Raw genomic sequence first — 13,205 nt, forward strand, 5'->3', positions numbered from 1 at the left:
AAACGACGTTGGAGGCAGCTTATTGTAGAGAAATGAACATTAAATTATCTGGCAACAGCTCTGGTGGACATTCCTGCAGTCAGCATGCCAATTGGACGCTCCCTCAAAACATGAGACATCTGTGGCATTGTGTCTTGTGACAAAACTGCACATTATAGAGTGGCCTTTTATTGTCCCCAGCACAAGGTGCACCTGTGTAATGATTATGTCACACCTGTCAGGTGGATGGATTATTTTAGCAAATGAGATATGCTCAATAACAGATATTTAAACAAATTTGTGCCCAAAATTTGAGAGAAATAAGCTTTTTGTGCATATGGACAATTTCGGGGATATTTTATTTCAGCTCATGAAACATGGGACCAACACTTTCCATGTTGCTTTATATTTTTGTTCTGTGTAGTTGGCATTCCTGCATCTTTTTCCTAAAGTTATCTTTTCAACCTAAACTAAATAGTTTTCTGATTGAAGCATTTATTAATTTTTTGGGAAATGAAGAATCTAGTTCTAGTTCGGTTCCCCTGAGAGGTTGGCAATTGTCATGTTGACGAAGTAAAAGTTATTGAATATTTCACATATTGACTTCAGAATGCTTTGAAAACTAAAACTTGGCCTCTATTGTTTAATGGGACAGATGTGTCCAAAATCCTCACTTTGTTATGCTGGCAGCCAGTCCTTTTCTTGTCTAATTATTTTCACAAAACGAAGAAGGGAGACTTTTCCAACTCAAATGTAAGTTAAGAAATGTTAATGATGCAGGTGTGCGGGCCCCGCAGCACTGCAGGACCGAAGTGACGAATCAAATTCCGATCTCTCACAGTTCGGCCCCATTGATCAGCTGAGACCTCGCACTGACTGACAGCCCCCGTCGCCATAGCAGCCGCCTGAGCGGCGCGGTGAGGACTGGCCGGAGGGCTGCTGTGAATGGGTGACATCACGGGGCTGGCGCCAGAGAGTCTGCGAAAGTATGAGCTTGCGGCGCAATTCAGTACTGCCGCTCGCTTGGTGCCAATCCATCACCTGTCAGGGATCAGTCAGGGTGTCATGCGAAATGTACACAGCTGTGAGAAAAAAAAGAAGAGGAGAGAAAATGAGCAAATCCGATTAGACCTACACCAGATGTGGACACGACGGCAAGAATCCCACATCTCATTGCATCACATTAGAAATGCATAAAGGCTTGTTAAATAGGCGAAGTTGTATCTTGGCTGCAAAAGCAAAACTGTATAATGTTTGTAAATTGCTGCCTTCCAAACATTGAATAGCCTCTTTTTATGCAAGTGTTTCTCTTTGAGAAATGTCAAAGCATGTTGCAGAATAGTTGGTGGGTGGGGGGATGGTGATATGCATTTGTTTGCATAAGATTTGTTATTGCACATGAGAGCTTAGTCTTACAGAGGACAGACTACATACACCAGACATCATAATCAATTGCACTGTACTTGCCAGGACTGTATTTTTTTTTGTTCAAATAAATGTTCTGCAATACTATTTAGGCCTTTTGGTGCATTTATCTCAAATCTCTTTTCTGGTCATTTTTGCATTATCAAATATATCCACCAAAAAATAGTATTTTCTAATTTATATTTTGTTTCATTGAAGACGTTGTCACTATGACCCCTAATGCGTTTGTTAAAAATTCATTGATTTTTGTGAGCAACGCAATTTAATCCACAAAGCAAAACAAACACCCGCTGCAGCCCACAACAGCCTCGGGGCAATTCGTTTGTGCCGCATCCCTCCGCGCGCTTTGGAGCCCTAATGCACAGCACCAGTTGGATAATGCAGCATGCAATGTATACAGAGGAATGCTACTATAGCCTAACATGTTCACAACCAAAGGTTGTGTTTAACATTGAATTACATTATTGCCAATCTTTGAGGCCTTCCTGACGAAATGTTTTCTAAATTGTGTTGAGGACCTTAAACACAGTGTCAATCCAGATGTCATCCAAGTGGCCTCATCACATTGTGACAGTCAATCTCTCTGACCAGTGGTCACAGCTGTCTCACAATAATGCGCATAATCATGCATCTGTATTATTTCAAATATTCCCTATTCTGCAGATTCAAAATCCATATATCCCCACTGATCCAATGCGTGCACAAGCATGCCATATAGGCTAGGTCCGGAGTCCGGTTTAGCCTACCGGTTTAATGACCCATTCAAAGTTCACATTTCTATTATCACCAATTTATACATGGCCGATGTAGAGAGAAATTATATCAGTCCAAAGGTATTCATTCAACATCTGATGCCATGCCCTGGAATGCAATTTTAATAGACAATTCCTACAATCACAATTCCTAGTTTTTCCGAATCTTTAGAAATACAATATTTGTGTAGGCTACCCATAATTTCAAACAATAGATAATGATCAAATGAATCACCAGGATGTAGTGTAATGTTGACAGTGAAGGAATGTGTGAGAGCGAGTGCTCTGCTAATCTTGACTATAAACCAAGATACTGTGACAATTATCAGCCCCTTCACCTTAATACATCGTGATGCGTAATTGCGCAATTTACGCATGGATACAACTCATTATAAGATTTCGTATTTTAATATTCTTAAGTTAATTCCTTTAGAAAGGCTTTAAAACAACATTAAACCCATCAGAGAAATGCACGCTCCAGCTTGACAAGCTCCTGGTGCCAAATTACGAATCATTAATTTTCTTGATCAGAAACAGGTAAGGGCTCAATTTTCCAAATTGCCCACCGGAGCTGAAGAGTGCTCTCACAGTGCCACCATCAACATGCGTTTTCACTGGCTGAGAATACGGGAAAAAGGAGGGACCTGACTGTGAAGCATGCTCAAGCAATGGTAGGGCACGAGGGGAGTGATTGACGTAGCCTACCCATCCAATCAGCACCAACAAAACCCCTGCGTAGCAAACCCAGCCTGCTGGCTATATAAACTACAATGACAGCTTGTTAAACCAGTCCGTTCGCTCACCGACCATCTGCAAAGGAATAGAAAGAATACTAAAACCAACATCACAACGAAAGCACTGAACGTCTCACACGAAGTGTCAATATGAAAGCGATAAGCCCAGTAAGGTCTTTCCGGAAAAACAGCGCGAATCTGTCTGAACACAGTCTGGGAATCTCTCGGAGCAAGACTCCCGTGGATGATCCTTTAAGCCTGCTTTACAACATGAACGACTGCTACTCCAAGCTGAAGGAGCTGGTGCCCAGCATCCCTCAGAACAAGAACGTGAGCAAGATGGAAATCCTGCAGCATGTCATCGACTATATTCTGGACCTGCAGATCGCACTTGACTCCAATGTCACAATAACGAGCCTCCATCACCCGCGACCGGGGCAAGCGACACCCAGGACTCCCCTAACAACTCTCAATACAGATATCAGCATCTTGTCATTACAGGTTAGGATGGGCCGTTCTACTATTGTCTGAAATATCCAAAGAATATAAACAAAGACGTAGGCTACATTTGGTTGGGTCGATTTTGCTAATGGTGTGAACGTTTGAGTGCGTTTTCTATGCGTAATTGTGGTCTATTGTGAAATTACACCATTTGGTTACAAAAGGTATGTTATCCATTATCAAGATTGAGAGGGTAGGACTTTTGTGTACACTCATTAATAATTCAACGTAGGCCTATTTGACTGCGGCAGTGCTAATGAAGGTTTGTTTTTCAGTCGCCGGAGTTCCCATCAGACCTGATAACGGATGACAGCAGGACTCTTCATCGTTAAAGCGGTAAGTACGCTTCTATCCCGTCTGCAATATTATGTCCGGGATTTGCTCGTCTATTAGCCTACTACAGCCTGTTGTGTCAGAATAGAAAGAAAATGAACGGCAGTGTGTATTTCTGACACTATAATCCTTCTCATTAATGGTTCAATAAACAAACGAAATGCATTGCAAACATATGTTTAAACAGTATAGGCAATTATTTGTTATAACGTCGTAATAGCACAGCTGCAGCGACGCTGTCTCCAATGCAGAGCATCTGTAATATAAAATAAATGGTTGTTTAGATTACTACTAGATGTCTGCACATAATTAGTGCAATCCGAGGCTAGGCGCCAGCTGAACTGCAATTACGTCTGATTCTCTCCCAGATTGTAGGCTGAAGTTGTGTGCGAAAGTGCCTTATGCTGCGCTAGTGTCTGTCTGTGCTGTGTGTAGGCTACATCTGGAGCCAACGGTTTGCTCAGTATTTGAGTGTTTGGTTAAATGTTAATACTGCGGCTTCCTCCCTGGCGCCAGTCTGTCCGGATATCTGCTCTGTTTGCATTTTCTAAACACGCTTCTCTTTCTCAATCTTTTGCAGGTGTTTGGTTAAGACACAACACACACAGGACCTCGGAACCGGGCTTTTTCCCCTCTATTTTTGTCCTCGGGTTCTGGATTTTCTTTAATTTAATCAAAAGACTTTGCTTAAAGGACAATCTATGTGATGTGTTTTCAGTTCGGACACTCATATTTAATTTAATACTTTTTTTTTTGTCCTTTCTTGAAATGGAAGGCGCGCTATCTTCCCGACACTGGGAGAAAAACAAATGAGAGATTATTGTCACAAGGATTTCCCCTTATCCCGCTTGAAGTCTGCGCTTTTTTTGTTGTTGCGGAGTTGGCTCGTGAATAGAAGACACCTTGGTTAGTTAATGTATAAAATGTAGTCTGTCTTGTCAGAATTGTTACTCTTCTTGGCACATGAAGGACTGGACATTGTAAAAAATGAAATGAACAAGTGAAACCTTGTGAACTCGATCGGAGTTTTATCTTGTATAGTTAAAGGAATTGCACATTTCTGCAAAAGTGTAATGCTGTACTTAATTATGCTGAAACTTTTTATAAAAGTAATCATGTAAATTGTACCTTTTTTATACAAAAAATAAACCAAATGCATTATTTGAGCATGTCTTCCTGCTGTATGGGAATTTAGATGTAGCTTAGATGACAGACTGAGATCTGACTGAGTTTGCAAAAGGTAAAATGGTTCTGCAATGCTAGGTTGTCACGAGTTTCAATTCCAGCGCGTTAACGGGCCCATTCAGTGGTAATGTCAGTCTTTTATAACAGTTGTCAACTGAATGAGTTGATGTAAAGAATGATGATACATTGAGTAATTTCTTAGGGGCGCAATGGACAAGCTATACAATTCTTACTGACTACGCGAGTCTTTTACAGTTCACGCACAGCAGGAGCCTAGTTTACCTTCCTCATCTTGACAGTGTTCAGGAATTGAGACATAATTCTACCTCAAACATTCACTACAGGGATATATTCCCAGGGTGTATAGGACACTGGGCCATTGAAATGCAATTATCTCACCTGAGAATAATTCTGCATTCATCTGCTTCTCACGATGCTGCTAACCTCTAAAAAGAAACACTTCACAAAACAATGTCATTTTAAATAGCCTGTCAGTGTTGAACAGACGAACAGACTATTTTGTAGAAAAGAAACGATGAGCCATTTCATAGATCTCCGGGTGTTGTCAGTTTTTATGACAATGTGTGAAAAGATTAGGCAACGACACATTAGTTTGTCTGACCGTGAAGTTACAACTGTACACTGAACTACCTGGACACTGGTCCATGCACACCGCAAACCACTTAATTTCCCTTCAATTGGACTGGATTAACCGTTTACCATGCAAGCCTAAACTATTGCATTTGGAGCATTGTTTCACTTGTACAGGTAGAAAAAGCTCAGGTTCACCATTTTCCCACATTAGTCTCATTGTAAAGCTCAAGTTCCTTAATGGTACACTCTTAATTGAGCCTATAATTAAGTATGCCCAACATACAAAGGGCATATAATAGGCTAAAATATAATTACATTGCATATGTATATTGTGACATAGCAACTAACTTGGCCTTCAAATCAGCTTTTCCCACAAGTGAAAGTTCATGCCCACGGTTTAGTGATCCAGGCTAGAGGGTTTCTATGGGAAGTCTGCCACCTACTGGTGAAAATAAAGTACTGCGCTGACACCAGCTAATACAATTGCGTGTTAACCCATTCTATACTGAACAAAACTAGACGCAACATGCAACAATTTCAAAGAAATCGGTCAATTGAAAAATTAATTAGGCCCTAATCTATGGTTTTCAAATGACTGGGAATACAGATATGCATCTGATCACAAATACCTTTAAAAAAAGGTAGGGGCGTGGATCAGAAAACCAGCGTGATACATCTCCTTCACATAGAGTTGATCAGACTGTTGATAGTGGCCTGTGGAACGTTGTCCAACTGCTCTTCAATGGCTGTGTGAAGTTACTGGATATTGGCAGGAACTCGAACACGCTGTCATACACGTCAATCCAGAGCATCCCAAACATGCTGAATCCGTGACATGTCTGGTGAGTATGCAGGCCATGGAAGAACTGGGACATTTTCAGCTTCCAGGAATTGTGTACTGATCCTTGCGACATGGGGCCGTGCATTATCATGCTGAAACATGAGGTGATGGTGGCGGATGAATGGCACCACAATGGTCCTCAGGATCTCATCATGGTATCTCTGTGCATTCAAATTGCCATTGATAAAATGCAATTGTGTTCGTTGTCCGTAGCTTATGCCTGCCCATACCATAACCCCACCGCCACCATTGTGCACTGTTCACAATGTTGACGTCAGCAAACCACTTGCCCACACAACGCCATACACGTGGCCTGCGGTTGTGAGGCTGGTTGGGGTTGGATGTACATCTGTGGCATTGTGTTTTGTGACAAAACTGCACATTTTAGAGTGGCCTTTTATTGTCCCCAGTACAAGGTTCACCTGTGTAATGATCATGCTGTTTAATCAGCTTCTTGATATGCCACACCTGTCAGGTGGATGGATAATCTTGGCAAAGGATAAATGCTCACTAACAGGGATGTAAACAAATTTGTGCACAAAATATGAGAGAAATAAGCTTTTTGTGCATATCGAAAATTTCTGGGATCTTTTATTTGAGCTCATGAAACATCGGACCAACACTTTACATGTTGCGTTTATATTTTGTTAAGTGTATATGGGAGCATGGGAAATTCATTTAAATAATGACATTTTGAGCTCATAGGAAAAGTATAGTTCAAGGGACAGAAGCATGTTATGAACTGTTATACTTTATGCAGGAAGTAAAAAATGCTTCAGACAATATGTTTATTGTTTCACAAATACATGGTTTCACATTGCACTCTGCAAAAGGTTCAGAACCTCGGATGGACATCCGTAGTACATGGGAACCTCAGGTTTACCACCACCGTTCACACTAAAGATATCGCTTTTTTTTTCTTCAGCACAGAATATCAGTAGATTCTTGGGCAAATAGATCTTTCAGTCACATGGAAAAAAAGATGGTACAACACCAATCCACAGCCATATTACATCAATTAACTCTGAACATGACATTTTTTTAATTGGTACTTGATTACTAGAAATTAGCAAAACATATTTTATTTTCAAGCACATAAAGCCAATTCAGATTTCAGTAACCTATCACGAAGTACAGAACACATTGCACCAACACACTACTGTACTCTAATGTCACCACCATCACCACATTCATACGGACATACACACAACTCCATAATTCACTACCATTATCCAACAATTCACTACCATTATTTAGTAACATCTAAAGTGAACATGACAGAGTGCCATTTCAATTTGACATATATTCAATTTTCAAATGATTTCACAAAATATATTAAGTAGATTGTATGTTTTAAATATTCAATAATACAAATTAAAAAATCACATATTAATAGGCCTGTTTGTATTGGCATCCATATCAATGTAACATTCGTAAAGGCTTTTATTTTTTAGTAGCACATCACAACATCAAACATCTACGGTACCTCCTCCAAAAAGGCCCGGGCCCCTCTCACAGGACACTCTCTCTCTCGTCCTCCAAGACGATAGCGTCAGGGGCCCCTGTGCAGCCTGCGAGGGCCTCGCCGGTCCCCAGGGCCCTCTTGTGGATGATCCCACTCAGGTTCTGGTTGTGGACGGGCCCCGTGGTGGAGGTGGAGTCGGTGCTGGAGCCTGGGGTGATGAGGACTGGGGTGGAGCTCTCTAAGTCTTGGATAGTGTTGGTGGTTGCGGCGTTGTTGCTGCTGTTGCTGTTGTTGTTGAGCGTGGTGGTGCTGGGGGCGCGGTTGAGGTTGCTCACGGAGGAGCTGGAGGTGAACCAGGGTTCATCAGGACTGGAGGCCATCAGGCTGCCCTCGGACGCCTCTGAGCAGATGGACATGCGGGTGATGGTGGAATCCTGAAGGCCGCTCAGACTGCTGGGCAGCAGGGCCCTCTTCTTGACCAGAACCTCCAGTTCCAGCTCTATCAGGTTGGGTTTATTAACCCCTTCCTCATCTGCTTCCACTAACACTTCCCTCAGGGAGTGGTCCGAGAAGCTCTCGTCAGACCTCACCCCCGAGTCGGACAAGTCCTTCTTGTTCAGGGCAATGTTGCTGGGCGCTTGGGCACCCCCTTCCTTGAGCAGAGGGGTGTTGTCTGATTCCTCCGGCCCAGACCCCTCCTCCTCCTCCTCCTCCTCCTCCTCACTGGGCACCTTGTGGTAGCGAGGCCCTGGTCCCTTTACCTTGGAACCGCCTGCTTTGGATGCGCTGGCGTCAAGCTTCTCGTCCTCTTCGCTGATGGGGTCCAGGGGTGCATCAGTGTCAACCACGTCCGTGGCTTTAGCCCCTTTCTTAGTAGGGAAAGAGGGCTTACGGCCATCCTTCTCGGACCCGTCTTTGGCATTCTCCTCTGGGTTTCTGGCATCCCGGCTTTGGAGGAACTGGCCCGGGTGGGGCTGGACAGGCTTCTCTCCCCCACCTCCGGCCACGTCCAGCTGGGTCATCTGGGCGATGTACTCGCGGTAGGCATCGCGGTACTCTGCCTGCTGCTTGTCCGTAAGCTTGCAGATGTCGTTGGACGACTCCAGGGAGTTGAGGCTGGATGTGCTGGGGGTACGGTGGGTGGCCGCCTGGCGGAGGGGAGGAGGAGGGGAGGGGAGAAGAGGGGAAAATGGGGTTAAATGGTTTTGTTATGGTTGAGGGGGGAACGAGCGTGTCATGGACGTTACTGGTTTGGGTGAAGGGGTGAGAAAAAGCACAAACTCATGTAGTTTGTGGTTATGACGCTGCCATTTGAATTTACAATGCTTTATTTGACAGCAGAGAGGACAAAAATAACAGCTTTTCTAACACCCTGCCTTGCCTTCCGCCACGTCAACTTCCTCAACCAATGATTGCTTGAGTAAATGTAGATGTGTGACTGCTTAGACCTGTGCTTTAAGGATGTTTGGATGGCTTGGTATGTGTCTGTGTGTCTGCGAATGTGTTTATCCGTGCTTATGAGCAGAAGACAGTGCCAGAGTCTATGTATGTACTGTGTGTGCATATGGATGTGTGTTGCAGTGTGTCTGTATGAGTGTATGTACAGTGGGGAGAACAAGTATTTGATACACTGCCGATTTTGCAGGTTTTCCTACTTACAAAGCGTGTAGAGGTCTGTAATATTTATCGTAGGTACACTTCAACTGTGAGAGACGGAATCTAAAACAAATATCCAGAAAATCACATTGTATGATTTTTAAGTAATTAATTTGCATTTTATTGCATGACATAAGCATTTGATCACCTACCAACCAGTAAGAATTCCGGCTCTCACAGACCTGTTAGTTTTTCTTTAAGAAGCCCTCCTGTTCTCCACTCATTACCTGTATTAACTTCACCTGTTTGAACTAGTTACCTGTATAAAAGACACCTGTCCACACACTCAATCAAACAGACTCCAACCTCTCCACAATGGCCAAGACCAGAGAGCTGTGTAAGGACATCAGGGATACAATTGTAGACCTGCACAAGGCTGGGATGGGCTACAGGACAATAGGCAAGCAGTTTGGTGAGAAGGCAACAACTCTTGGTGCAATTATTAGAAAATGGAAGTAGTTCAAGATGACGGTCAAATCACCCTCGGTCTGGGGCTCCATGCAAGATCTCACCTCGTGGGGCATCAATGATCATGAGGAAGGTGAGGGATCAGCCCAGCACTACACGGCAAGACCTGGTCAATGACCTGAAGAGAGCTGGGACCACAGTCTCAAAGAAAACCATTAGTAACACACTACGCCGTCATGGATTAAAATCCTGCAGTGCACGCAAGGTCCCCCTGCTCAAGCCAGCGCATGTCCAAGCCCGTCTGAAGTTTGCCAATGACCATCTGGATGATCCAGAGGAGGAATGTGAGAAGGTCATGTGGTCTGATGAGACAAAAATAGAGCTTTTTGGTCTAAACTCCACTCGCCGTGTTTGGAGGAAGAAGAAGGATGAGTACAACCCCAAGAACACCATCCCAACCGTGAAGCATGGGAGGTGGAAACATCATTCTTTGGGGATGCTTTTCTGCAAAGGGGACAGGACGACTGCACCGTATTGAGGGGAGGATGGATGGGGCCATGTATCGCAAGATCTTGGCCAACAACCTCCTTCCCTCAGTAAGAGCGTTGAAGATGGGTCGTGGCTGGGTCTTCCAGCATGACAACGACCCGAAACACACAGCCAGGGCAACTAAGGAGAGGCTCCGTTAGAAGCATCTCAAGGTCCTGAAGTGGCCTAGCCAGTCTCCAGACCTGAACCCAATAGAACATCTTTGGAGGGAGCTGAATGTCCGTATTGCCCAGCAACAGCCCCGAAACCTGAAGGATCTGGAGAAGGTCTGTATGGAGGAGTGGGCCAAAATCCCTGCTGCAGTGTGTGCAAACCTGGTCAAGACCTACAGGAAACGTATGATCTCTGTAATTGCAAACAAAGGTTTCTGTACCAAATATTAAGTTCTGCTTTTCTGATCAAATACTTATGTCATGCAATAAAATGCAAATTATTTACTTAAAAATCATACAATGTGATTTTCTGGATTTCCGTCTCTCACAGTTGAAGTGTACCTATGATAAAAAGTACAGACCTCTACATGCTTTGTAAGTAGGAAAACCTGCAAAATCAGCAGTGTATCAAATACTTGTTCTCCCCACTGTATATGTGTGCATGTTCAACTCCCCACGCTGAGTGTGTGTGTGTATGCTGAACTCCTCACCACGGGCCAGTGCTGTGTAGTGTCTCTGTGTCTCTGGGTGGGCTCCTCCAGGCTCAGGCCCACGTTACTGAGCTCCTCGAAGCTGAGGTTCAAGCTGTAGCCGCCCACCTCATGGGGAGCTCCCTGACCCTGCCGCCTGGCCGTCTCCACGTTGACCACGCTGCTTCCCTGCTCGCTGGCCGCACGGGACTCATCTTGCAGGGCCTGGCCCTCCCTGTGACGCTGGCCCTCCCCGTGACGCTGCTCCATCACCTGGGAGACAGAGGGGAGAAGAGAGATGATTTAGACAGGCAAATATACTACCAGTTCCAGAGCAAACCTGTCACCACAATACAAGGTATAGAATCAACATAGGAAATAACTACTAGCTATGAAACCCAACATACAACCACTAACTCTATAGAGCCAACACACAACCAATAGAAATAGACTCAACACAACACTGCATCTATAATATACCTGATAACCATTAGATACTGTAGGAAGCCAAAACATCACCATCATCTTAATAGGTTACAAACACAAAGTAAATACTAGTATTTTAGTTCAATACAGAGGGCACCACTGATGGTGATGCTCGAAGTTCGGTTCAACTCTACAGGGCTTGTAGGGATAAGTGCTCCAGTCTCCACGTCAGATGGCTTGGGATGTGCTCCGAGGAGGAGAAAATGGTAAATGCAATTTCTCGTAAAGTTTTCAGAACCAGACCCCTCGACTGCGTGGAGACTGGCTGACTGCAGCTCCCACTGACAATAACCTTCCTTCATCCAGATCTCAGCCATCTTGGACCAGATGTTCTGGCAACACAACATTCGTTTGTGGAAGGAGGCTCAAACGGACATCTGATCAACGCGAGCTACATGTGTTCCTGATTCCAGCCCCCCGAGCGAACGGAGCAGACTGCAGACTTTCTCGTAATACGGATTATAAAGTCCTCCAATGTCTCCAGAGAGGGTTCAAGATGCCCCGATTTTAAGAAGACAAAAAAACTACACACAAAAACACAACTCCGGTGAATAAAAATCTGGATGCTGATATTAAAGTACACATCAAATCAATAAAAGAAGAACGTAGAGTATTTAAGAGCGGAGATGGAGGTTTTGTCTTACCATGCCTCTGAAGAGCTGCCAGTCCCCAAAGTTCATGTTCATCTCTTTCTTCAGCTCTTCCAGGTTGCACTGAGACAGCACCCGGCCATTCACATTGGCCTAACACAGAGAGAGGCAGAGACAAGTTCGCTACTGATCAAATACAGGCATATAGGGCCGGTTTGGACACATATAAAGCCAAATCCTGGACTACAAAGCACTTTCAATGGAGATTCTCAATCAAGATTGCTTTTTATTCCAGGACTAGGCTGCTTAATCTGTGTCCTGGAAACCACCCCATACTGTATAAATTAGGGCATAAGTAGGCTTAAGTTTAGTAAAGTAGGCACATATGAGTAAAGTAGGCACATATGAGAAAAGTAGGGCCATATGTTCAAATAAAGAAAAGTAGAGGCATATGGAATTTTTTCAGATGGCAAGAAACCCTTCTAAGAGAGGGTAGAGAAACATATGTATTTTCAACAGGAGTCCTTCTTTCAAAAGGCGAGATCGTATTACGTATATTTCTATACTTCTGGTTCTGTACCTCACTGAACAAGGAGGACTTTTCACATAAAGACAACGTCTCACTAGAAGTATTGTTAGCTGGGCTGACTGACTGTGGTCTAGAGGCATTCATGACATCTTGTCTATAGATCATTTATAAATGGACTGGAAGCTGCTCAATGCAGACAGACACATTAGCCATTTTGTTGAGCCATATAAAGTTGATACAGATATTGATAGACAAAAATAAACCTTGTGAGCAAATGGATACAAGTGACAAAACTGATTTAGAATATTTTGTATAAACTCTATTGACTAAGGTGTTGTATTAACTGGGGAGCAATGTGTGTGTGTGTGTGTGTGTGACGGTGTGTGTAGCAGGCCTGACCTTCTTGATAGTGGCGGTGTACTGGCCCAGCATGCTGGAGTCAATGCCGTCGACCTGTTTGACGCGCTCACACACTGCGTCCGTGTTCAGAGAGCTGAGGAGTACCACAGGGGTTCCCGGTACCTCGGAGGCAGAACCCTGTCACACACACACACAC

At 43.9% G+C, this 13,205-nt stretch overlaps 1 protein-coding gene across 1 annotated transcript in view; it reads right to left on the minus strand.

The window, feature by feature from the left end:
• Positions 1 to 7,115: 7,115 nt before the first annotated feature.
• The window catches only part of LOC311145419 (kinase D-interacting substrate of 220 kDa B-like), a 102,712-nt gene continuing 96,622 nt past the window's right edge, over positions 7,116 to 13,205 (minus strand). Inside the window, exons 27-30 of the mRNA XM_084181655.1 lie at positions 13,049 to 13,186; positions 12,175 to 12,273; positions 11,066 to 11,317; positions 7,116 to 8,957 (exon numbers count right to left, since the gene is read on the minus strand). Coding sequence (XP_084037781.1) covers positions 7,857 to 8,957; positions 11,066 to 11,317; positions 12,175 to 12,273; positions 13,049 to 13,186 — 1,590 coding nt within the window. The 3' untranslated portion in view covers positions 7,116 to 7,856. The remainder of the gene's footprint in view (positions 8,958 to 11,065; positions 11,318 to 12,174; positions 12,274 to 13,048; positions 13,187 to 13,205) is intronic.

The sequence above is a fragment of the Coregonus lavaretus genome (genome assembly GCF_964263955.1).
Source record: "Coregonus lavaretus genome assembly, chromosome: 18".
Taxonomy (NCBI): domain Eukaryota; kingdom Metazoa; phylum Chordata; class Actinopteri; order Salmoniformes; family Salmonidae; genus Coregonus; species Coregonus lavaretus.